Source organism: Paroedura picta, chromosome 3 (assembly GCF_049243985.1).
Source record: "Paroedura picta isolate Pp20150507F chromosome 3, Ppicta_v3.0, whole genome shotgun sequence".
Lineage (NCBI taxonomy): Eukaryota > Metazoa > Chordata > Lepidosauria > Squamata > Gekkonidae > Paroedura > Paroedura picta.
In genome coordinates, this window is record NC_135371.1 from 15,736,870 (window position 1) to 15,759,587 (window position 22,718).

At 52.3% G+C, this 22,718-nt stretch overlaps 1 protein-coding gene across 3 annotated transcripts; it reads right to left on the reverse strand.

Annotated features, from left to right (window-relative positions):
- Nucleotides 1–6,559: 6,559 nt before the first annotated feature.
- PRRT3 (proline rich transmembrane protein 3) lies at nt 6,560–21,338 on the reverse strand. Of its 3 annotated transcripts, none has more exons than XM_077324871.1 (4): nt 20,758–21,338; nt 17,338–18,601; nt 15,331–15,462; nt 6,560–10,434 (listed from the first exon to the last, which is right to left on the reverse strand). In XM_077324871.1, the coding sequence occupies exons 2-4, from the start codon at nt 18,539–18,541 to the stop codon at nt 8,492–8,494; spliced, it is 3,279 nt and encodes a 1,092-aa protein (XP_077180986.1). In that variant the 5' UTR covers nt 18,542–18,601; nt 20,758–21,338; the 3' UTR covers nt 6,560–8,491. The 3 variants fall into 3 exon arrangements, with proteins under 3 accessions (XP_077180986.1, XP_077180987.1, XP_077180988.1); XM_077324872.1 differs by having other exon boundaries at nt 20,670–21,338; XM_077324873.1 differs by lacking the exon at nt 20,758–21,338 and adding an exon at nt 19,424–20,271.
- Between the last annotated feature and the right edge of the window lie 1,380 nt (nt 21,339–22,718).

Genomic DNA, 22,718 nt, shown 5'->3' on the forward strand with positions numbered 1-22,718 from the left:
ATATTCACTTCTGTTGCTTTCCCCTGCGGCCATCTCTTACAGCTCCCGAAAGCTCCTGTTCTTTCGTACTTTACAGGAGCTGCATTCTGACAAAGAGCCTCTTGGTCCAATCCTCTTGCGTAACGGCTGTCATGCCTGTGTGGTGACAAAGGCAGGGCCCGAATACCTGCTGTGTTTGCCACGTGATCGCTACAGGGCTTGCAGCCAGATGACAGCTGCACCCGCTCTGTGGGAATTCGGTTCAGAAGCACCACAGCGGCCTGGTTTGGGCCTGTCGTGTGGGGGAATGGGGGATGCATACTTTCCTCCCTGCACCATATTTCTGCCCCCAAATGGTGCTGCGGTGTGTGTGTGTGTGTTATTTCAAGTGCAGTTACAGGTCCCCTGTAGATTATAGTTCATCTCCAGACTAAAGAGAGCAAGAAAGAAGAAAATGGCTGCTTTGGTGGGTGGGCAGCATAGCATTATACTCCACTGTGGCCCCTCCCTGCCCCAAATCCCACCCACTCCCAGCTCCATCCCCAAACTCTCCAGGTATTTCCCTAATTATTTGCCCTGCTTTTATGAGCCTCTCGTGGCGCAGGGTGGTAAGGCAGCATACATGCAGTCTGAAGCTCTGCCCATGAGGCTGGGAGTTCGATCCCAGCAGCCGGCTCAAGGTTGACTCAGCCTTCCATCCTTCCGAGGTCGGTAAAATGAGGACCCAGCTTGCTGGGGGGTAAACGGTAATGACTGGAGAAGGCACTGGCAAACCACCCTGTATTGAGTCTGCCATGAAAACACTAGAGGGCGTCACCCCAAGGGCTAGGCCTGACTCGATGCTTGCACAGGGGATACCTTAATGCTACAGTCTGAACCAGAATGAGAAACTTGTAATGCTTTAAAACTGAATTGCCTCAGGGAACTCACCTTTCAGATGGTTGCAAGTCCTTGTGGTGATCCTGTGGCGAGTGCAGTGTGTAGGCTGGTCCTCAGTGTGATGAAATGATTATAATCTTCAACTGGGACTGGGCTATGGGGACCCAGGTTCAAGTCTTGGCTTGCCATGAAACTCCGCAGTGGACCTTGGGCCAGTTTCTCACTGTGGTATAGTGGTTGGAGGGTCATGCTGGGCTCTGAGAGGTTCAGGATCACTTCAGATTGATCAAACTATAAAAAGTTGGAAGCCATGGATCCAGAGAATCTCAGAAATAGCGGTACTCCTAAGGATTTGCTGATTTTAAAAGAAGAAAAGTTGGTTCTTATATGCTGCTTTTCTCTACCCGAAGGAGTCTCAAAGGGGCTTACAGTCACCTTCCCTTTCCTCTCCCCACAACAGACACCCTGTGAGGTGGGTGAGGCTGAGAGAGCCCTGAGATTACTGCTCAGTCAGAATACCTCTATCAGTGCTGTGGGGAGCCCAAGGTCACCCAGCTGGCTGCACGTGGAGGAGTGGAGAATCCAACCTGGCTCGCCAGATTAGAAGTCTGTGCTCTTAACGACTATACCAAGGGGGAAGAAGTGACTATTGCCGAGGTCTGGGGCTGGGTAAACAACACTTACATGGAGACATCTGGGCCAAGAGGGGTGGTCTTATAAATCTTATAAATAAAATAAAAATAAATCTAACTAGAAGGACTGGACTTTCCCTTCCAGATGTGTGCGACACTGGTTTTCCCAAAACCTCACTGCAGACCAGATTTGGAAGATTGCAGGTTGTGAGTGCCCTGCATTGTGCAGGGGGGGTTGGACTAGATGACCCATGAGGCCCCTTCCAACTCTATTATTCTATGATTCTAGGGGGGAAACCAGGAGATACAAAGGAGCACCATGAAGCTGCAGGGAAACAAGGGAGAAACCCCTCTTCCCCCTAGACTCCAAGGCAGTACCAACAATCCATCCATCTGTTGTGTGTACGTGTCTCTTGAAACTCATCCAGCAGTGAGCTTACTGCAAATAAACCTCCGATGAGCCTTCCGCTCAAGGACAAAAGAGCTGTCACCCTCCAGCAACACCCCTAACAATTTGAACAGGCCTCTCCAACAGGAAGCAGTAAGGGAAAGCTGGCATTTCATCACATTGCTAAGCGATGGGCTATTGCTAGTCTCTCAAGATAATTGCATATCTGGGAGCCTCAGCCGAACAATTACTTGGCACAGATTTCATCCCTCCCAGAGCACCTTTGGAGCGGGTTCACTTCTCCCTTTCTTGTGTTATTCTAGCACGTTTGCTTTTTGCTGGCGTTGTGTTAATTGTGATTAGGGAAAATAGGAGTGAATTGATTCCCAGATTTTGTTCAGAGAGTTGGGAATTTTAAAATCAGGACCGTTTCCACACTCGGAACTTTGCTGCCCTGGTTCCCCGTATGGGAGCACAAATCTGGGGTGAACGAGGTACAAAGGGCCAAATGCTCCCCTGCATGGGAGCAGGAAGAAACAGGGCAACCTGCTCAGCTTAGACTCCAGCCTACAACCCAGAACAGACCCTCTGGTGCAGAAGAGGCCCAGATTTGTGAAGGGAAGGAAGGAAAAAGGAGAGCTTGCTTTTTACACCCTGCTTTCTACTATACAAAGGAGTCTCAAAGCAGCTTGTGTTCGTCTACTCTTTCCCCACAACAGACACCCTGTGAGGCAGGTGGGGCTGAGAGAGCTCTGAGAGAACCCAGGTGGTTGCATGTGGAAGAGTGGAGAATAAAACCTGGTTCTTCAGATTAGAGGCTGCCTTTCTTAACTGCTACATCCAGTTGCTTCTCAAGGAGGCACAGAATAGAACGTCTGAAAGATGCTTAGAGCTCAGAAGTAAATTCTGTTGCATTCAGTGAGACTCACCTCCCTGTTATGGGGGCTGACGATTGCCAAGAAAATGCAAGGGATATAAATGTGTGCAAGTGGTTGGTGGTACCGGGTATGATTGATGGGTACATGATGAGAGAACTCCTGGGATTCCTAAACAGGCATGTGCAAGGGGAAAGAAATCTGACTGTTTTGCATTTGGGCAATGCAAAGTTGATTCAGGCTGAATCCGAGATGGTGCAAAGACACTTCCCTAGATTGAAGTCAGCCGAATCTGAAAAGGTCTGATTTCCCCCCCCCCCCCCCCCATGCTTAGCAGGGAGGGCAGGTGTCGGTCCCTGTGCCTCTCTTCCCCAATGCAAGCCAATGGCCGACTTGTTAAATATTAGGGAGGGCAGGCACAGAAACCCCCATGCCTCCCTTCCCCAAATTGAGCCAGCTCTCCACTTCATGGGTAGGCTGGGGCGACGGGGTGGTGGTGGAGTGTGCCAAAAAGCTGATCTTTAAACTTTAAAGGGCCTGGTCTCCGAAGCACCAAATTGCAGTTGATTCGCAATTTGGTGGTTTGGGCAGGGCTGCTTCAGACCTTTAAACTTTAGGAAATGATGATTTGTACTGAACTGGGCCAAAAAGCATCTGAATCAACATTGATTCGGGTACTTTTCAGACTATCTGATACAAATCACACATGCCCATTCCTGAGTACGCTGCTCTGAGTTCCTCAGTGGAACCAAGGTGAGCCAAAATTCGAATTAATCTTTTAAACATAGAACTAAGGGCAGGAAGCGGTCTAATTTTAGTAATGATGCAAACTTTATCTGCAGTCTTTTAAAGCTCCTAGGATGTTTCTATAGCAGGAAGTTGTTGGACTACATCAGTCATTTCCTAACTCTGAGGCATTTTGCTGTGCCACAAGAAAAGGGATGCACACAACCATCCCTCTATACCAGGGGTGGGCAAACTGTGGCCCTCCAGATGTCCATGGACTACAATTCCCAGCTGGCAATTCCCAGCTCTATACCCCTTGAATGGTGGGTAAGTCTCCATATAGCATTAACTCCCTGGCCTGCTAATATACGGGCAGCAACATTATACCCAGGGAGAGTATCTGGATAGACTCAGACCCCCCTCATGTAATTTGGGTTATAACTGAGAGGAACAGTGGAATCCAGAGAGGTTCTACAGGGTCATTCTTGAGTTCTCACTGATTTTGCAAAGGCATGAACAATCAAGAGTGTGGCACTCACATATAACTATTGTTAGAGGTGTCTTATGTGCAGGCACACTTTGGAACTGCGCTTGAGCAGGCCATCCACCAAAGGGTCTCCTAGAGCTACCCTAGTATTTCTACCACTCCAAGGGGAGCCCTATCTCCTGCAGAGCTCATCAGTGGCCATTTTTCCACTTAAATGTCAAGTGCTCTTCAGGGAGGAGCTCCCCCTTTCCCTCAGTCCTCCTGAACTGCTGCAAGTGTCATGAATGTAACTGCATCCTATGAACTCAGAGTGGGGTAGGAGGGAGGGAATGTGTGCCTGCACAGAAGACACCTTGATGATCAAGAGGTACAGCTAAGTGCAACACTGTTTTCATCTTCCGTTTTCTATGCAGACCCACATTGAGAGATTACAGCTCTCCTTATCTTGGAGGTGGGTGAGTTTCGGTGGAACAAATGTCTATGACTGCATCTGTGCCACAAACAGGCTGCTGTGTAGGATACGGAGATGAGTGCTGATGTGAATGCTAAGAATAAGGCGACAACAACTGAAGGAATTTATACCTCTGCCAAGGCTTGTACAGAATAGCAGAACCTCTTGGGATGCCAAATGATTGAATTATTTGCTTCTTCTTCTTGATTTGGGATAAAAAAATCAATAACAAACATGTAGCATAATTCCTTCAAAAGGGAGGCTTTCTACCTTCTGCCAGATGTCAGGAGGGAGAACTGTAGAGTGCAGCCAAGCATACCTTCTCAATATGAGTGCTGAAGCTATGGCTCTGGAGGAATAGTCAGTGGAGTGTCTGCCTGCATTAACCTGGTGCTCAGATAGGTGGAATGCCTCCTCTTGGAGAAGCTTAGCCAGAGGCTCCCTGTCTCCAGGCAGAAGTTCTATGTAATCATCCATCTTTCCCCAGAGGAATAAATAGAAATGACCTCTGTATAAATTTTCCACCTTTATGAAGGTGGCAGCTATGCTAGCTGGTTTCTGCCTGAGAATCTTGGAGATGTCAGCAATACCATCCAGGATAGAGAAGGCGATTCCCCACTCCTCCACATGCAGCCAGTTGGATGACCTTGGGCCAGTCACAGATCTCTCAGGGCTCTCTCAGTCACACCTATCTCACAGGTTGTGGGGAGCAGAAGGGTCGGTGATTGTAAGCTGCTTTGTGATTCCTTCAGGTAGTGAGAAGTGGGGCACAAAAACCCAGATTTTCTTCTTATTCTTCACTTCCTCAGAATCCGAGTGACCCATAAAGGGTTGAGGAGAGATTGCAGGAGGATACCAAACTGCTCAACCCATGGCATCATTATTCCATGGCAAAGGGTTCTGGAATTGGTTTCCCTTATTGCCAGTTGCCCCGTTCTTGAGGTCTTAGAGAAGGGAAATAATCAGGGTAGCCTTGCCCAAGAGGCAGAGGCCATGATGCTGGGGAAAATGGCTGCAAAGGTCAATTAGCTTTTGGAACCTCCAATGTGCCCAAGTGAACATCTGTTTCCTTTTCTGAGCATGAATGAGCTGGGGGAGCCATGTGGAGAAGGTATTCACGATGGGATGACTCCCCTCCGTTCCATCAGAACTAGAGCTGAATTGGCTGGAACTGACGAGTTAATTCGTTCCAGAAGGGTCTTGGAATGATGCTTCTCTTTACGTTTCGTTTTGGAACGGCTCTGGTGCACAGTGCTCAGTTGCACCAATGGGCAACCGGACCAGGTGATTGGGTCCTGTCCCCGGAACTGAGACAGTTGAAATCAGACTTGCAAGTTGGTGGTTCTAACCGATGATTTCAACGACAAGGCTTGACTCCTCTATTAGGGCAAATGTTTTCACTGCCAGACTATTGGATTAAGGGAGTGCGATCTCCCATCATCTTGCCTTCAAGCACCCTGCTTGATTTGAGTGGGCTTTTGGGGTAAATAGGAGGCAAATGTTGCCTAAGGCAAGAGGGGAATCAACCAAGTTATGGGTATCAACCAAGCAGAAATACCAGAGTGGCCATAAGAGATCAGTGGCTGGCCTGTACAAGTGCGACCCCAGTGTAGAACTGCACAAAAAGACTATAGATGAACTACTGGCAAAAGAAGAAAAGTCAGTTTTTATACCCCACTTTTCACTGCCTGGTGGAGTCTCAAAGTGGCTTCCAATCGACTTCCCTTCCTCTCCCCACAACAGACACCCTGTGAGGGAGGTGGGGCTGAGAGAGCTCTGCCAGGGCTGCTTTGTGAGAACAGCCCTAACTGGACGGTGACCGACCCAAGGTCACCCAGCTGGCTGCATGTGGAGGAGGAGTGGGGGGATCAAACCCAGCTTGCCAGATTAGAGGGCACCATTCTTAACCACTCCACCAGATGTTTCTCCACCAGAAACAAAGCAGAGAAAATGGTCCATGACAAGAAAGAATGCAGCAAAAACTCCAGCGTGGACACATTGTTGGCATGAGACTCCTCATTGCATGGAAGAAACATGAAAACAGTCATTCCCATTTTCCATGGGAGATGTCTCCACTGTCCATTCCCGCTGTCCCTCTCAGCTTCTCATATCAGCAACAAAGAACCAGACTAGAAATCAGCATTATATCAATTGACAGAAGGTTTTATTTCATTTTGGCACAATGGAACACATGACATCCCACACTTCTGGGCAGCTCTCCTTTCCCCTCCCCCACCACTGCAGGGGACAGGGGGATACCAGGTAGGACAGCTTGTGCTTTTATCAGGAGCCCCAGTCTGACGAGAGCTATGCTCTCCCTTTGATGAACTCTCCATCTAACATTAGTTTTGTACACTCAGATTTAACACCTGGCCAGGATGGCTTCAGGTACTTTCTGGCAGAACTTTTTGTTTGGTTGTCATGACTTTTCCAGGCTGTGTGGCTGTGGCCTGGTCATTTTGGTCCCTGATGTTTCACCAGTAACTGGCTGGCATCTTCAGAGGTAGGACACTTTTGGCACAGAGAGATTCCCAGCTTGCTGTGTCCTACCTCTCAAGATGCCAGCCAGTTACTGGTGAAATGACAGGGACTAAAATGACCAAATCAGGGCCACACACACAAACCTAAAAACCCACAACAACCAGTCAACTCTGGCCATGAAAGCCTTTGATAATTTACTTTTTTGGTTCTGAAACCCAGATCTTAGATTCAGCGACTGGAACTTAATGCGAATTATTTGTATAGCTGTTATTTACTGATGGAATGCGCATTTATTTGCAGATTTTTCATTAAGTGACCAAAGTGGAAGGTAATAGAAGACACACGGAGGGGGGTTCTGGAATGCACATTTATGGAATGGGCGGAGAGAGACGGAATCATAGAAATGAATTGTAGAATCTTAGTGCTGGAAGGCGCCATACAGGCCATCTGGTCCCACCCTCCCGCTCAATGCAGGATCAACCCAAGGGGGGAGGCTTCCTGAAGAGCTAAGAAATCCACCAAAAACATTTAAGTATACTGCAGGTACTGGTGAAATGAGTAGGGTCGGGTAGGTATGTGCCTTCTCTGTTTTGGATAACAAAAGAAACCAGCTGCAAGGATTCAGATGTTCCCTCTGCAGCCATGAGGCCTAGAAACTTAAAAAGAGTCAATGAAACATGAAATCTTCCAGCCCCTGAATAAATCACTACATGCTGGGCTAGGGATTTTGAAGTGCAAAGCTCAGTTCTGTGATTCACAGTACAGCAAACCAGTGTCATACAGGGTCATGTGAAAGCTGCCTTGTAAAGAATCAGGTCCATCCCATCCATCTTACAGGAGCTCCCCGATGTCTCAGGCAGAACTCCCCTCCCGCTTCCCCCATCCCTGCTCAGGTGAGATCCTCTAGTCTTGAAATACCAAAAACTAAACCAGCATGCTAAGCAGGTGCTCTGTCTCTGAGCAACCAAGCATCCCGCCCCCATTGCTGCTCTCTTTGCAAGCCACTGTGCTGGAAATTTCTTCCTAGTAAGTCTTTTGCCCCTTTCTTAGCCTCCTCTGGAAAATGATCTATTTAGGGTACAACAGTAGCACAAAGGGGGACTGCAGGATGGACCTAGGGGCACCGGGGGCAGCATTGCAGGCCTCTGCCCGACTCGAGCCTGGCTATCTTTCTCCCTTCCCAGAATCCCCTGGGCAACTGGAGGGTTTCCAGGTTTCTGTTCATCTCTCTTTTCGGGACACCAGGGACAGGACACAAAAGTGCCTATGGAAATTTGGGGGGAGATGCTTGGACTTGCAGGCACTAAACAGCTTGGTCACAGTAGCTCACTGGTCCTACGTCGGTGGTGGACACACGGTTGGGTGACTGAACTGGGATTTGGCTGATACTACAGGAAGGATCCAGCGCCACGTTGGGAGCCGTGATGGGAATTGCTGGAGTTCTGCTTGGTCGGGGCAGCTGGTCCAAAGGGAAGCAGAGTCTTTCAGGCCCCGGCCGCGGAAACAAACCAGCTTCAGAGCAGTCCTCCCTTCCCGCCTAGTCCTGCTGGTGCCTTCAGGGCATGAAGGGAAAGACAGCCCCACCGCCCAGCCTCACAACTCAATGGTGTCACTAGAGAGGCTGCGGGAATCCACCTGCTTGCTGAGAGCCAAGAAGCTCCTCCTGGCCTCGCCTTCGGAGTTCGGTGCGCTGCTGGACGGGGCCGGAGGGGGGCCGTCTGGCAGAAGCTGGGCGTGGCAGGGCAGCTCCTCCGGAGGCAGGCTTTCCGGCGAGGACAGCCCATGGCGCCAGGGGTTCCAGCTGATCTTGAGGGAGGCCCGGGAGAAGGAGGTGCGGGAAAAGCTGTCGAAGGAGGTGTCCGTCGGGGGCTCGCTAGCCAGGCCCCGGCTCTGCGTGGTGAGCTCTCCCATCGAGCTGGCCCGCGCTAAGCTGTACAGGCAGTCCGGGTCGCTGCTCCGGCGAGGCCGTGCCAGCAGAGGCTGCGCCGTGTGGGAGACGGTCGAGCACTCGCCGCGCAGTGAGGAGCAGGAGTCTTGGCGCGCCAAGCGGGACGGGAAGTGGAGGCTGGAGCGCAGGAAAATGGAATCACGCACCAAGTGCTCCCGGAAGAGGGCCTCGTCGATGCTGCGGCTCAGGTTGATGGGCGAGGGAGGCCGGAATTCCAGCTCGGCCAGGGAGAGGACAGAATCCCGCTCAAAGCAGATGCTGGTGTAGGAGCGGCCCATGGTGGCGGCGGCCGCGTTGGGGCACTTGGGGCTGTAGACGGGGTGGGCCGGGGAGGGGCCCAAGATCTGACCGGTGGCTGCCCGCAACTCGTTGCTGTCCTTCAGGGCCCAGAGGCGCCCGCTAGCCGGCGGGTTTCGGATCAAGCTCTTACTGATGTCGGTGTTGGGGACTTTTTCCAGGATGCCTCCAGCCCAGTCGTAGCAGTTGTTGGGATACTCGGGCACCTCGGCCTTGCGGTAGGTGCAGAAGTAGCGCATGAGCTTGGTCCAGCAGGAGTGCTCGGGGCTCCCGTGTCGCTCGCAGAGGGGCTGCCAGGCTAGGAAGGCCAGGGTGAACGAGAGGACCAGCTCCCCGATCCGGAACCAGAACTGCACAAACCACCAGCGCCAGGTGAAGACGTCAGGCCGGCCCAGCAGCCCCGAGAGCCACAGCACTCCGTACAGCTGCAGCCCGCAGCAAGGGAGCGCCAGCCCGCTGCTTGCTAAAAGCACCCATGCGCCACTCCATGCTCCTGGCTCGGGTGTGCCCTCGGCCGTGGCGCTGTGACGCAGCCGCCAGTGCAGAAACATGGTGATGGGCAAGAGGCAGCAACCGGCGGCGCAAGAAAGCCCGTGCAGCCCCACCGCCACGGCTGGGAGCATCGGAGGAGTGAGCAGGTCAGCCCCCAGGAGGAGGACGCTTTGCGCGGACCCCACGGCAGCCAAGAAGAGCAGGCTTTGCAGCTTCGGGGGCAGGACTTGTAGGTGGGCCTGGCGGAGGAAGCGGAGCAGGAGCACCGCGAACGCGCTCAGCAGCAAGGGGAAGGGGGACGTGTACAGCACCCGCACCGCACGGGAGGGGAGCCAGCCTCGCGAGCCATACGGGTCCACGAGAAAAAATGTGGCACGGAGTATCCCGAACGCCAGCAGCAGGGCACTGGCCCCCACGGTGTACAGGAGGCGCGGCACGTGCATGACCAGGGAGCCCACCAGGCAGGCGGAGCTCAGCAGGCCGAGCAGGAGAAAGAGCACCCCCGAGCCGTAGACGTGCAGGGCCCAGGCGAAGCTCAGGGTCCGCTCGAGGTCCTTCCACCGCAGCAAGGTCTCGTTGGGCAGAAAGTGGCTGCAAGCGCTGCTGGGGCGTGGGCAGGGCGGGCTCGGGGCGGGCTGCAAGGCCGGCCAGCTGGGCTCTGGCCTGGCCACCCGGGGGTGCTGCAAGGCCCTTTGGGTGGTGACCCGGATCAGGCCACGCCGAGGAGTTGCCGGGAGGCGAGGTGAAGCGGTTGCGAGCGCAGGAAAACTCTGCCCCGGAGGACGGGTCCCAGCTGGATCTGTAAGTAAGAGAGAAACAAGTGGATGCTCCAGGAGAGCAAGAAAAGAGGAGAGAAAAGGCAACTTGGGGGCTTGGAACAAGGGTCACTGTGGGTGGGCAGGTAGTTGTGAATTTCCTGCATTCTGCAAGGGGTTGGGCTTGATGACCCTGGAGGGCCCTTCCAGCTCTAGGATTCTATGAACTGCCCAAGAGAGGGCAAGAGCAGGACATTGTGCATTATATCCAAGCACAGAAAAGAGAGAGGATGTGACATTGGGTGCAGAATCCACATTTTCTTCCCTATGTTATTAGTATCAGACGTATTCCATACAATTCTGGCTTTTCCCCGGAATCTACTTTTTGTTACATGCACAAAGAAGCAGCAAAGCTACAACATTTACAGTCGTGAAGATATTACTAAGCATCACCCCTCCCCAATATGCTTAAAAGCCTTGGGGCAATATGGAAACCAGAGGGTTGGCCGCCTTATACGGACTCAGAGCGATGCAATTCATCAAATCCCAAACAGTTTATACCAGTTTTTTAAGAACCCATGAAAACTGAAACCCATTTTTTTCTGGATAAAAATCTGACACATACTTCACACTCACACTGGCAAAAGGTTCACTATTACAAAGTGTAGGTGTGGAGTACCCCAGTTACAATGCTGCTCACTCACTCCCAACTTCTCGACATGAGTCCCTGCTTCTGGGTGTGCCATTTCATCCAGGAAGAGGAAAACCCAGAGGAGTGACTCATACAGGGATGTAACAGGCTGCCTCTGTAGACACTGGGCGTTTCTTCTGGGTCTCTGCTTGTGATAGGGTAATTCTACTGTCCCCTATGCAGGGGCACTGTGGCAGTTGAGAAGGAAGCAAGATCAGCGCACCTGATCATGCAGAGACACTGTGGGCAACCTCATTGGTAGGAGAGCATGTTGAATTCATGGGTGCTTTTCATTATTAATGCACTTCTTTGCATGATGCTGATCATTCACTCATGGCGATCAGTTTGGGAATCACAAGTCTCCACTTAGTGATCGGTGACAGTTCTGAAAAGTCTCAGGCAAAGAGACCCTCTGGTTTTGCTTTAATTAGAAATGCCAGGCATTGTTCTGGGGACTTTTGACCTCTGAGTCACCTAGTGGGGAGGGAGAGGGAAAGGGGCACCGCTTGACTATTACTCCCCCTTCTCTACTTCAGGCCACAACGGCCAAAGCAAAGATTCCACTGCCATCTGCCAAACAGCAGGTACCTGACCCCCAGCGATGGATTAACCTCCTCTCCTTTCGCTGCCCTGCCACCCGGCAGTATTCAGCAGGATCACACACACACACACAGCTTCCTTATACTAAATCAGTCCACAACAAAAAGGAGAATATCCTGACCCAAATCAAGAAACACCCCCCCACACACAGGGTCAAAATTAGGAAAATGTGCTAAAGCCTCTACAGGTTTTTTAGTTTTAATAAATATTAATATTCAATTTTACATCACGTTCTACCCGATAGAGGCTTTAACATGTTTTCCTTATACTAAATCGAGCCATCGGTCCATCAAAGTCAACATAGTCTGCTGACACTCCAGAGCAGCAATTCCCAAAAAGGGGTCACACGGGAGAGTCGGAGCCTCTCCGGAGCCCACAACCACTATAAACCACTTCCTGTCCCATCCCCCACCCCCGTTGTACTTGAGCCTGCCTGCTAACACCGTTGGTGATGTCACTTCCGGTGTCAGGTCACTTCCGGGGGGAGGTGGAGGTGGCACGGGGCGTGGCTGGTTGACATCACTTCCAGGGCTCCTTGAAGCCTGAAAAAGTATTTCAAAGGCTCCTCCACAGTCAAAAGGTTGAAATAGGCTGCTCCAGAGTCTCAGAAGAGCCAGCTTGGTGTAGTGGTTAGGAGTGTGGACTCCTAATCTGGCATGCCAGTTTCGATTCTGCGCTCCCCCACATGCAGCCAGCTGGGTGACCTTGAGCTCCCCACGGCACTGATAAAACTGTTCTGACCGAGCAGAGATATCAGGGCTCTCTCAGCCTTTCCCAACTCACAGGGTTTCTGTTGTGGGGAGAGGAAAGGGAAGGCGACTGTAAGCCACTTTGAGCCTCCTTCGGGTAGGGAAAAGCGGCATATAAGAACCAACTCTTCTTCTTCTTCAGTAATATCAGGGCTCCCTCAGCCTCACCCACCCCACAGGGTGTCTGTTGTGGGGAGAGGAAAGGGAAGGCAACTGTAAGCCACTTTGAGCCTCCTTCGGGTAGGGAAAAGCGGCATATAAGAACCAACTCTTCTTCTTCTTCTTTCACATAGCCCTGTGCCTGGCCCTTTTTCCGGGAAATGCCAGGAATTGAACCTGGTATCCTCTGTATGCCGAGAGGGTGCCTAACAAGGCAGGAACCAAAAGACAAGCTGGAAAACGTTTACGAAAGATGACGATAGTAACAAAAGGCTAAGAGAGGCAGAGCGAGGAGGTGAGAAGTGAAAGGCTGAGAAGGTAAAGCCACCGCAGAGATAAGCTGGTGAGATAACTTGCTTTTTTCCCAGCCATGCCAACTGACAGCAAAAGATCCTTCAGGTCAGGCTAAAAATGGAGCAATGGGCCAAATGTTTGGAAGCAACAATCAGCGTTACCGGCAAGAATTGCCCTTTTTGCTGGCGTTTCCCAACAGAAAGAATCATCCAACTCAGATTCAATTGCTGCTGTTTCTGGGGAGAGAGACGGAGGGCACCAGGGCTAGCTTTGCTGCCACTCTGCCCCCTCTTTGGCCGAGGTGCAACAGGCCAGCAACCACGAGGAAGCAAGCGGCATCATGCCTCTGCTGTGTCGAGGCTTGTTTCCTTGGCAAAAGAACTACCACCCCCAGGCTCTCTAGAGGCACTCCAAAAGGGGAAAAAAGAAGAAGAACAAGAGGAAACAGGATGCTAAGAGATTAAAAAGAGAATCCAGAGCCCGGGAGGAGCAGGGTGAAGCAGGTCAGGTAAAGAACGGGGCTCATCTTCAGGTTGGGAGAAGACCGGCTGCAGAAGGATTAAAGGAGTGGGTGGCACAGACAGACATGGGCTGGTGGTGTACAAAAGGACACCAGGGAAGGGCAGGATATTTGTAGGCCTGGCCTTTAAGGTACCACAGGGCTTCTCTTTGGTGTTTATCCCAATTAAAGCACTACTGTAGGTCTGCCATTATACCCCAACAGGGCTCTTGTATGTTTAAGATGTGTAATTTTTCCAGCTACCTGGTTGGAGTGATGGGAGGAGGGAAGCTTCACCTGCTGAATTGCTGCCTGTCCAAAACAAAGAATCCATGCTTGAAAAGAAAAAAAGAAGATGGTATCTTTATGGTGTTTCCCTTGCAGGTCTAGCTTGCTTGACTTTAACGTCTTCTTCCACGGTGTCTTACATGTCTCTGTGTGGGTGGCGGGGGAGAAGACCACCAAAAGCAACCCTGTGGCCCCCACGGTCGAATTGCCCTCCTGATTTTTAGACAGGTGCACTGTTTGTCCTCATGGAGACAAACCCAACACAGTCGACCGGAAAGGAACAGCCAGGTCGAGCCACTGCCCACAAAGAACGAGACAGACAGGCCTGGACTGTCCGCGCGGCTAATCGTGTGAAGAGATTATCCTGATTGAAACCGGCACAGGGCTCAATTTAACCAGCCCCCCTGTCCCCCCTCTGCTGCCTATAAAACAATCCCTTTAGGGCACTGCTGGGTTTCCAACACAACAGGCCCTGAGACAAAATTCAGGGCCTGCAAATCAGAGCTCTTCCACCAGGTTTATGGTTGAGGCCAGAGAGAACAGATCTGAGCCCCCCCACCCCCCCCCCCCCCAAAAAAAGGAGGAGTAGACATTCTACCATGTTCTATCAATGGTGGTCAGCTGTTTTCCCCTGGTCCCCAGTGGGGGTAGGTGGGGGTTGGTTTGCCATCGTGTTCTTGCTGGACTGTATTCTTTTTTAACTGCTGTGTTTTAGGGGTGGTGGTTAGGGGTTGTATTTTACTTAATTTATCTTGTAACCCACCACGAGCCAACTTTGCTGAGAGTGGCGGGCAATAAATTCAAATAACAACAACAACAACAATGATGACAACAACAAAAATATTTTTTTTAAAGGAGGGGCATGTCTAGTTTTTCTCCCTTAGTCTAGCATCCGATGATCTTTTCCTCAAGCAGGGGCCTGGATGCCCTGCTTGCCTCAAGGGGATCTGTGGGGACTTGAGTCCTCCGGCCTTTTCTCAGGTGGGAGCTGGTGTAGAAGCAGGATGAGGAGGTCTGGGAGGTCTCCAAACTCACAATAATTGGCCTTTGACCAGCCATGCTGGTGGAGTGGGTAAGAGTGGTGGCCTCTAACTTGTTTAACGGGTTTACTTCCCCACTCCTCCTCCACACGCAGCCAGCTGGGTGACCTTGGGCTAGTCACAGTCCTGTTAGAGCTGTTCTCACAGAGCAGTCTCGTCAGAGTTCTCTCAGCCCCACCTCCCTCACGGGGTGTCTGTTGTGAGGAGTGGGAGGGAGATTGTAAGCCACTTTGAGACTCCTTCTGGTACAGAAAAGCGGGGTATAAAAACCAACTCTTCTTCTTCTTCAGCCTTACCCCTGCCCTACACTGCACCAGGGCCTTAATGATATGGCTGTGGTCATATTGCAACAAGGTCAAAGTGCTTTGAACAGTGAAAATGTTAATCATTATTATTACCAGTCATTTATGTGAGGTAATTGCATAAGAGCCTTCATTCTGGTAAGGCGGGTGACCACGCCCCAAGAGTTATGACTGCAAGGTGACAGAGATGGAAGTCTGGTACAAAAGCGGGACAATCCACCCACGGAGTCTAGCCTCTCCGCTGCCCAGCCCTGCTGTCTGGCACAGGCATGTGGGAGGGAATGAGGAAAATGCATTCACTGTGTTGCTCTTGCTCACCTGGGTGTCTGTTGCCTGGGTCCTTCCCCGCCACAAAGGTGCCCTGCCCAGGAGTTGTGGAGCCAACAGGAATCCTTGGGATTACAGCCCCCCGGACTCGTTGTGGGTCAATATCAACCACGCCCCCAGTTCCTGAAAGAGAGGAATAGGCTTCAGATGGATCCAACAACACAGACTCACTTCCCCATCTACTTCTGCACAGCGGAAAGAAAAGAAAAAATGAACCCCATTCACTGTCCTATTACACAGATCTCTTCAGTATTCCCTAAAGTGACCCAGCAGAGGGGATTTGAGCAGGGAAAGAGAAATCCCATTTTGCAGGGAATACTAGGGTTACCAGGTATCCCTTGTCCACCAGCAGGGGATGGGGAACTCTACCCTCCCACTCCCATCCCCTGCTGGTGGGTAGGGTTACCAGCGCTAGGTTCGGAAATCCCTGGTGATTTAGGGATGGAATCAATAGAGAACAGGGACCTCAGTAGGACACAATGCCATAGAATCTACCTTACAAAGCATCCTCCATGGGAAATGACCTCTGTTGACTGGACATCAGCTGTAGTTCAAGGGAATGCCCAAGTCCGTTGGCAAAACTCATTCTCCTTGGTAAATGGGGGAGGCAAACCTTCACTGCCTGATCGCATAAGCAGCCCCTAAATTGCTCTTCCACAAAATAGCCTGTTGCCAACCCCCACATCTAGCCCCAGCATCTTAGCCCCCACCCCACCAAGCTTTCCCCTGTGGTTCACGGTCACTCTCCCACCCTATTAATCCTTCATCAGAACCAAACATGGCTTCCCTCAGCATACCAGTAAAATGACCCATTCACTCCTCAGCCCCATAGACTTTACAGCCCAGCCAAACAACTTCCGCTATCTTTAATCTACCAACTAGTCTCCTTTAATTATTTATTTTCACAACTGGGAAAGTGTCTAACATGGACAGTTTTATTTCTTCAATGTTTTTGTGAACGACAATTGAATTCAAGGCTGATTAGCTGCTTTAGCTAATCATACGGCATCATATGGCTTAATTTGGATATTATGACACAGTTTACTAATTTATTTTCCCTTCTATCTCTACACTTACGACGGTTGTTCATTTAGTCTGAGGAAGAGTGCATGCACTTGAAAGCTCACGCCTTGAATAAATCTTTGTTGGTCTTAAAGGTGCTATTGGACACCATTTTTGTTGCTTAATCTACCAAGACAGCCTCCACCCCAATACCCATTCCTGTTTCCCCCAAAAAAACCCTACCATCCTCCCTCCGTGGGCCTCTGAGAACCACCGTTTTGCCTCCTGCTTCCCCAACCTTCATCACGTGGCTTCCATTTTATAAGCTCTCCACCCCTGAGCCTCTGGCCCTCTAGCCTACCAATTACTCCCACGTCCCTTGCCTCCACCTCAAGGAGACCGTGAGACACAACGATCCGTTCTGCTGGAAAGTGGGGGGAGCAGCCTTTAGGACAGCACGACACGTTCAGGAGTCGTTAAAAGAATGTTTTTGTGTTTATAGAACGCAGCTTAACCACGGTGGCAATTTAGCGAGGGCCGAAAGGAAGAATGACCTCCTTAACTCTTTTCCCTCAGGTCCCAAATGGTTCCCGCCAAGAAGCTTTTATCCCTGCTGGGGAAACCTTACTGGTGACCTGTTTTTTTCTTCAGTGGGGCACACGAGACTTCGGGGGAAAGGAGGGGACGTTTTCCAATGGGGAAAAAATATGGCGCCTGAGAAAAGAGCTCCCTTGAGCCAACCCTCCACCCCAGGGGTAGTCAAACTGCGGCCCTCCAGATGTCCATGGACTACAATTCCCAGGAGCCCCTGCCAGCAAACGCTGGCAGGGGCTCATGGGAATTGTAGTCCATGGACATCTGGAGGGCCGCAGTTTGACTACCCCTGCTCCACCCCTTTGAGCTGCAGCCAAAGCAGTTTATAAAGAACATCTCTTCAAAGTGTCACAGGGCAACAAACATTTCCAACCTAAGAGATGGAGACACCCTTATACCGACCTGGGGGGGCCAAGCTGGGAACAGCCGGCTTCACAGAGCTGTCGTGGGAGGGAATCTGTTCTGTCCCTGCCGTCTCCGGAGTTCCTGGATGCTGAGTGGTATCAACGATCAGGCCCCAGTGGGTAAATCTTTCGCGGACCACTGGCCCCTGGGTGCCTGCCGTGCCTTCTGGCGGAGGAGAGGGTGAAGGGTCGAGGAAAAGTTCGTCTGGGGCCGAGTGATGGGAGCCTTCCGGCCCCTTCCTATCCAGTGGGGCAGCCAGACTGGTCAACTGCGGTGTCTGGGAAGTAGAAGCTACATACACAGTGCCCCTTTGTGGCCCTAGTGGGCTCTGAGTATGCCCAGTTGCTGGTGCAGGTACAAAAGGAGTGGTCGAGAGGTTTTCCCTGCCCTGACCGCCGTAGACCTGGGTGCTCCTGTACGAAGCCAGGAATTTGACGGTGGTTTGGTTCCTGCCAAGCAATTCCTGCCCTGTGGAATTGTCGACCATAGGATTGGTGCCCTCAGTTGCCACCCACTTTACGTGGGGTACACTGGGAGGTAACGTTGCCAAGGGAATGGTAGACACCGTAGGCCTAGGGCTCAGTGTAGTTGCCATGGAGACATCTTTGAATACGGCTCGGAGGTGGCTACGTGTGGTTTCTTCTCTGGCAGGCGTTAAGTTGAAGGCCAGTTCCCGGGAAGAGGGTGGGAAGGAGGGCGCACCAGGGCTGGCGAGGCTTGCCAGCTCGATGCCAGGCAGACGGAAAGAGCTCCCGTTCTTCCCTACTCGTGGCTCCAGAGTTACACGGCCCATATCGTCAGGTTCTTTTGGAAGAGTGGGAAGGCCCGCCATTGGCCAAGAGGAGTCACCTCCTTGGAGCACCATCTCTCTTCCCGAAGCGTTCGTAGGTGCCACGGAGCCAGAATTCATCACTGTAGGGAAGTCAACGGGCAACATGAGGTCTGGGGGGCCGGGATGGACCGTGGGACCGGCACCGCCCCAGTTCTCGGCTCTCAGCACCCCATCACCGCTGGAGACCTCAGGGGCACTGGGATCGGAGTGGGGCACAGCTGGTGGGAGAGACTCTTGGGAAGGGCCGTTCCATGAAGGCAGCTCTGGGGCAGAACTCAAGACAGGGCTGTCCAGAGTGGGGAGCGCGAAAGCCTGGAGCAACGAAGGCAGGAGCAGACTCCAGGCGAAGGAGAAACCCACGGCAGCCATCCCGGACGTGAGACGGTGAGGTTCAGTGTCCAGCCTTGTCACGACTTCTCATGCTTTGCCCTGTGGAAGAGGAACGGTGTAAGAGGCGGAGGGGAAAGGAGGCTGCTCTGAAGAGCTGTCACTCAAGCAGGGGACAAGCAGCACTGCAGCCAGAGAAGGGACTGGCTGGCTGGGTGACTGGCGAGCATATATCTCCATGTTAAACTGCGGAGGCTGGCAGGACAGGGCTAAGCCAGGAGCCAGCTGCAAACCAAACACTAAATGACACAAGGGCCCAAGACGGAGCAGCGAGAGCTGCAGGCAAGCACGACCGCACGGGTGTGAGTGGCTCGTGCCGAGGCACATGGATGCAAACATGAGGGGGAGGGCACACGCACCCGTTATTTCTCTCCCGCAAAGCTGATAGGAGGTTCCTCCTGTCCAGATGGAGATCTGTATTCTTCACCCGCCCACCTTCTGCCAGCGTTGGAGGGGCTCCAAGCAGCAAGGAGTCCCAGCCCTCTCCAGTCCTGGACTTTGCCACAGCACCTGCAGCTGCAGCCAGGCCTTAAGGCACAGCCCTCGGGATCCTAGAGGTATCTTTGAGAAATTGGGGAGACATTGTGTGTGTGTGTGTGTGTGTGACATGGGGCAGCCCCTGTGCCCTAGATCTCCCCTCCAGGCTCATCGCTGTCCTTATCCTGCATTTGGCCCCAGTAACAAAGCTTTCCAGAGGAAGCTTTGCAAGGAGCTGTGTGTGATTCATATAGCCCATTGCACTGTGCAGCACACCTCCCAGCTCTTCCCCAGCTCCGCTAAGATAATTTAACCGGAGAGGTCAGAAATAGAACCTGGGACAATTTTTTTTCACATACAGCAGATGGGAGGGGAAAGCAAGCATACCTCATGAGAATGCAGGTCTCCAATGGCACTCCGGGACAACCTGGCCCACGGATGCTGTCCTGCCCCCACTGTTGGTCCCTGGGCCCTGCGATGCCTGCAGGTTCACCTTGGGCATCTGGCTCTCCAATGCGAGGAAGATGGGGACGTTCAGACCAAAGAAGCCGAGTCCAGCACACCTGATTGAAGCCTGGGATCCTGCAGCACTTGGAAATCCCTCCCAAGCCTGGCAGCAAAGCGCTGCATGATTTTGGGATCTCTGCATTTCGGACATTTATAGGTAGGTCCTGCAGCTGAGCTCCACTAAACAGGGGTGCACACTAAAACTCAGTCACCGACTCCTGATCTTGGCCCTGGGCACCTCAGCCTCGGTTTCCCCATATATAAAATTGGACTGACTGGTTAATAAAAACATCTCAGGTTGCTAACAGATCTGGACAAACATGTCCTGCCACTTAGTGAGAAATGATTTGGAGAAATGGGCAGCTGACGCTTAACTCCAGGCAGCTGACAGCCATATGTACAGATCCTGACAATTCACCCATCTCCCTGTCATATACACATCCCGGTACCTGCTGGGAGTACTGGTGAAGAGCAGAGGACTCTAATCTGGAGAACGGGATTTGATTCCCCACTCCTCCTCCACATGCAGCCAGCTGGGTGAGCTCGAGCCAGTGACAGTTCTCTAAGAGCTCTCTGAGCCTCCCCTACCTCATAGAGCCTCCCCTACCTCATAGGATACAGGAAGGGTAGGTGATTAGAAGCCTCTTTGAGACTCCTCCGAGTAGTAAAACACAGGTCAAAAGAGCAAAGGGTCCACCCTTCCTTGTCCCAAAGCCCCCAAATTTGCATTACAAAACAGAGACGGAATGCAAAGAAGGGGCCAGCCCCCCCCCCACACACACCTGAAGGCTCTACCTGCCTGGAATCTCCTCTTGTCTGCTATGGCCTAATCCTGGAAGGGTTCCGGAAGGAATCAGTAAGGACTGTGGAGCAAAATTCCACTGGAGGCCTCCAGGGGCTGATCCGGCATGCAGACCAGACCCAGCAGCGAAGATGTGCTTGGGGGTGAGTGGGTGAATGAATGGTCACAGCAGGATGTGACCTGGGCATTAACAAGCGGGCAAGGCAGGGTGTGCGCAGCATCCCAGCCGGGGAGTGTGCAGGGCGTGCCAGCATCCAGGGGCAGGCCAGCCAGGGGCAGGTGTGCCAAGCGTCCCAGCTTCCCGATCAGTCATTAGTGACCCACCTCTCCAGGCACCCGGTGGCCACGTCTACCCGCGTCCTGGCAAGCGATTCATCCGTCGTGGGCAAGGCAACCTTCGCACATTCCTTACCTCGGGTTCCTCCTTGGCGCGGAGCCCCATCCCATCCTGCGTGTGCGCCGGAGACGTTCCAAAGTTCCCTGCTTCTTCCCTGCTCACGTCGTCCCCATAGCCGGCGCCCTTAACCCTTCCCGCGCCGCGCAGCACCTTCGCTCCTCCTGGCACCGCGGCGGACCCGCAGACACCGGCCCGGCCACGTGGGCGCAGCACCTTCGCGCGCGGGTCCTCCCGGCACCTGACAAGCAGCGAGCGCAGCAAGGACGGAGGAAGCGCCGCCTTCCCCCGCGCCCAGGGTTAGATTCGCACTCAGCGCCCTGCCCAGGTGGCCCGATGGGAAGCGCGGCCGATCCCTTCCGATCTGGTTGCCTCCTGCAGAGAGAGGCCGGCTGCTGCTGCTGCTGCTGCTCCCGCGGCGGCTCAGCTAGTGCGGCGCCAAACCAGGCAGCCCCAGCCAGCGCCTCTGGGCGAATGGGGCGCCGGTCTGTGGGGCGGAGAGCGGCGCCCGCCTCCCTCCTTCCCTGCCGGCCTCTCTCCCTGCCCAGCGCCTCCTCCGCCCGCCCCTCTCGCCCAGGGCCGCCAGAGGGGACGCGGGCACCGCACTGGCCACATGGCCGCATGCTCTCTCCGCGCATGCATCAGCGCTGGGCAAAGCTGCAGTCCGTCAAGGGGCCATGAAGGGTGCCTGATCCCAGGTGGAGCAAGGGAAAGGCGCGGCGCCGATGCGTTCGTGACCGATTCCCATCACCCGTGTAAGGTTGCCAACCTCCAGGTGGATCTCCAGATTGCCGTGGATCTCCAGAAGGCCAAGATCGGTTTCCCTGGAGAAAATGGCCGCGTTGGAAGGTGGGCTTTGTGGCATTTTACCATGCTGAGGTCCCTTCCCTCTCCCAACCATGCCCTTTGCAGGCTTCACTCCAAAACCTCCAGATATCTCCCAACCTGGAGTTGGCAACCATGCATGTATGACTGAATGGGGGGGAGTGCAGGCCAGCCCTGATTCAAACCATGTGCCTGAAAAACCAGGCTCTTCAGGAAAAAAATTGCCCCAGTGATAACTATGAGACAGGCCATTTAAATTATTTTGCGAGGTGCTGAGCAGCAAGGAAAGTGTTAAGACTGAAAGCAGTTTTAGTTGTTTTTTCCCCAGTTGTGTCCTGTGTCTAAAAGGTGGATTGCCCGGAACTCTACAAGAGCCATTAAAGCACTTTAAGGGTCTGCTTCATCCGGAATTTGCTGATCGCGCACTTGATCCTGTCTTATCCCTTTGGGCTAGCGAAGGTAATTGTAGGGATCAGCACAGTCCCATCTGGCTTGTGGGTACCTGGGGATTCCGAATTAGTGTGCCTCCCCACGCCCTCCAAATCTTCTGTCTTCAAGCATCTTAGGTTAGATGGATCACACAAAACCAGAGATGGGAAATAATTCCTTATGGGTGACCACGTCTCTTGGGTGCAGCAAAAATAGGCACCTTAAAGACCGTTCATTTAAGTATTCGCTTTCATGGGCTTTGCTTTGGCCACTTCTTAGTATGTAATGTGGGGATATTAACTACATAGGCATCTTATGTAAAAAGTGTGGGGGGATATAATATACAAAACAGAAATCTCATTGAAAAAAGGAGAGACACAAACCTATGCAAAGTTAATTAACACTTGCCCTTGGTGGACACTACTATGTTTTGCTAAAATAGTTGATGTCTATTTTGAAATCAAAAATCCCAAGTCCCTATTCAGCCCTGGGGGCAGATAGTCTTAATGAATGACAATTCAGCAGTTTCACATTGGAGTCTCCCTTTGAAGTTCTCATTATGACTTTGGAGGTGAGTTTCAGGCCAGCAAAAGAGAGCCCCCTCCATTGTTTCTGTGCTGCAATTTTAAAGGTTAGATTTGTGTCCTCCATGTGTGTCCTCTTAAGTCTAGAGAACTGGAGGGCACATATCACACTGAAAGAAGACCAAGTAAATGAGTCTGAGT

Coding starts and splice junctions, on each gene's coding strand:
- PRRT3 (XM_077324871.1), bottom strand. CDS start 18,541: ATGGCTGCCGTGGGTTTCTCCTTCGCCTGGAGTCTGCTCCTGCCTTCG. Junction 15,463..17,337: donor TCCCAGCTTGGCCCCCCCAG/GTCGGTATAAGG, acceptor CCTCTCTTTCAG/GAACTGGGGGCGTGGTTGAT. Junction 10,435..15,330: donor CCCAGGCAACAGACACCCAG/GTGAGCAAGAGC, acceptor TCTTACTTACAG/ATCCAGCTGGGACCCGTCCT.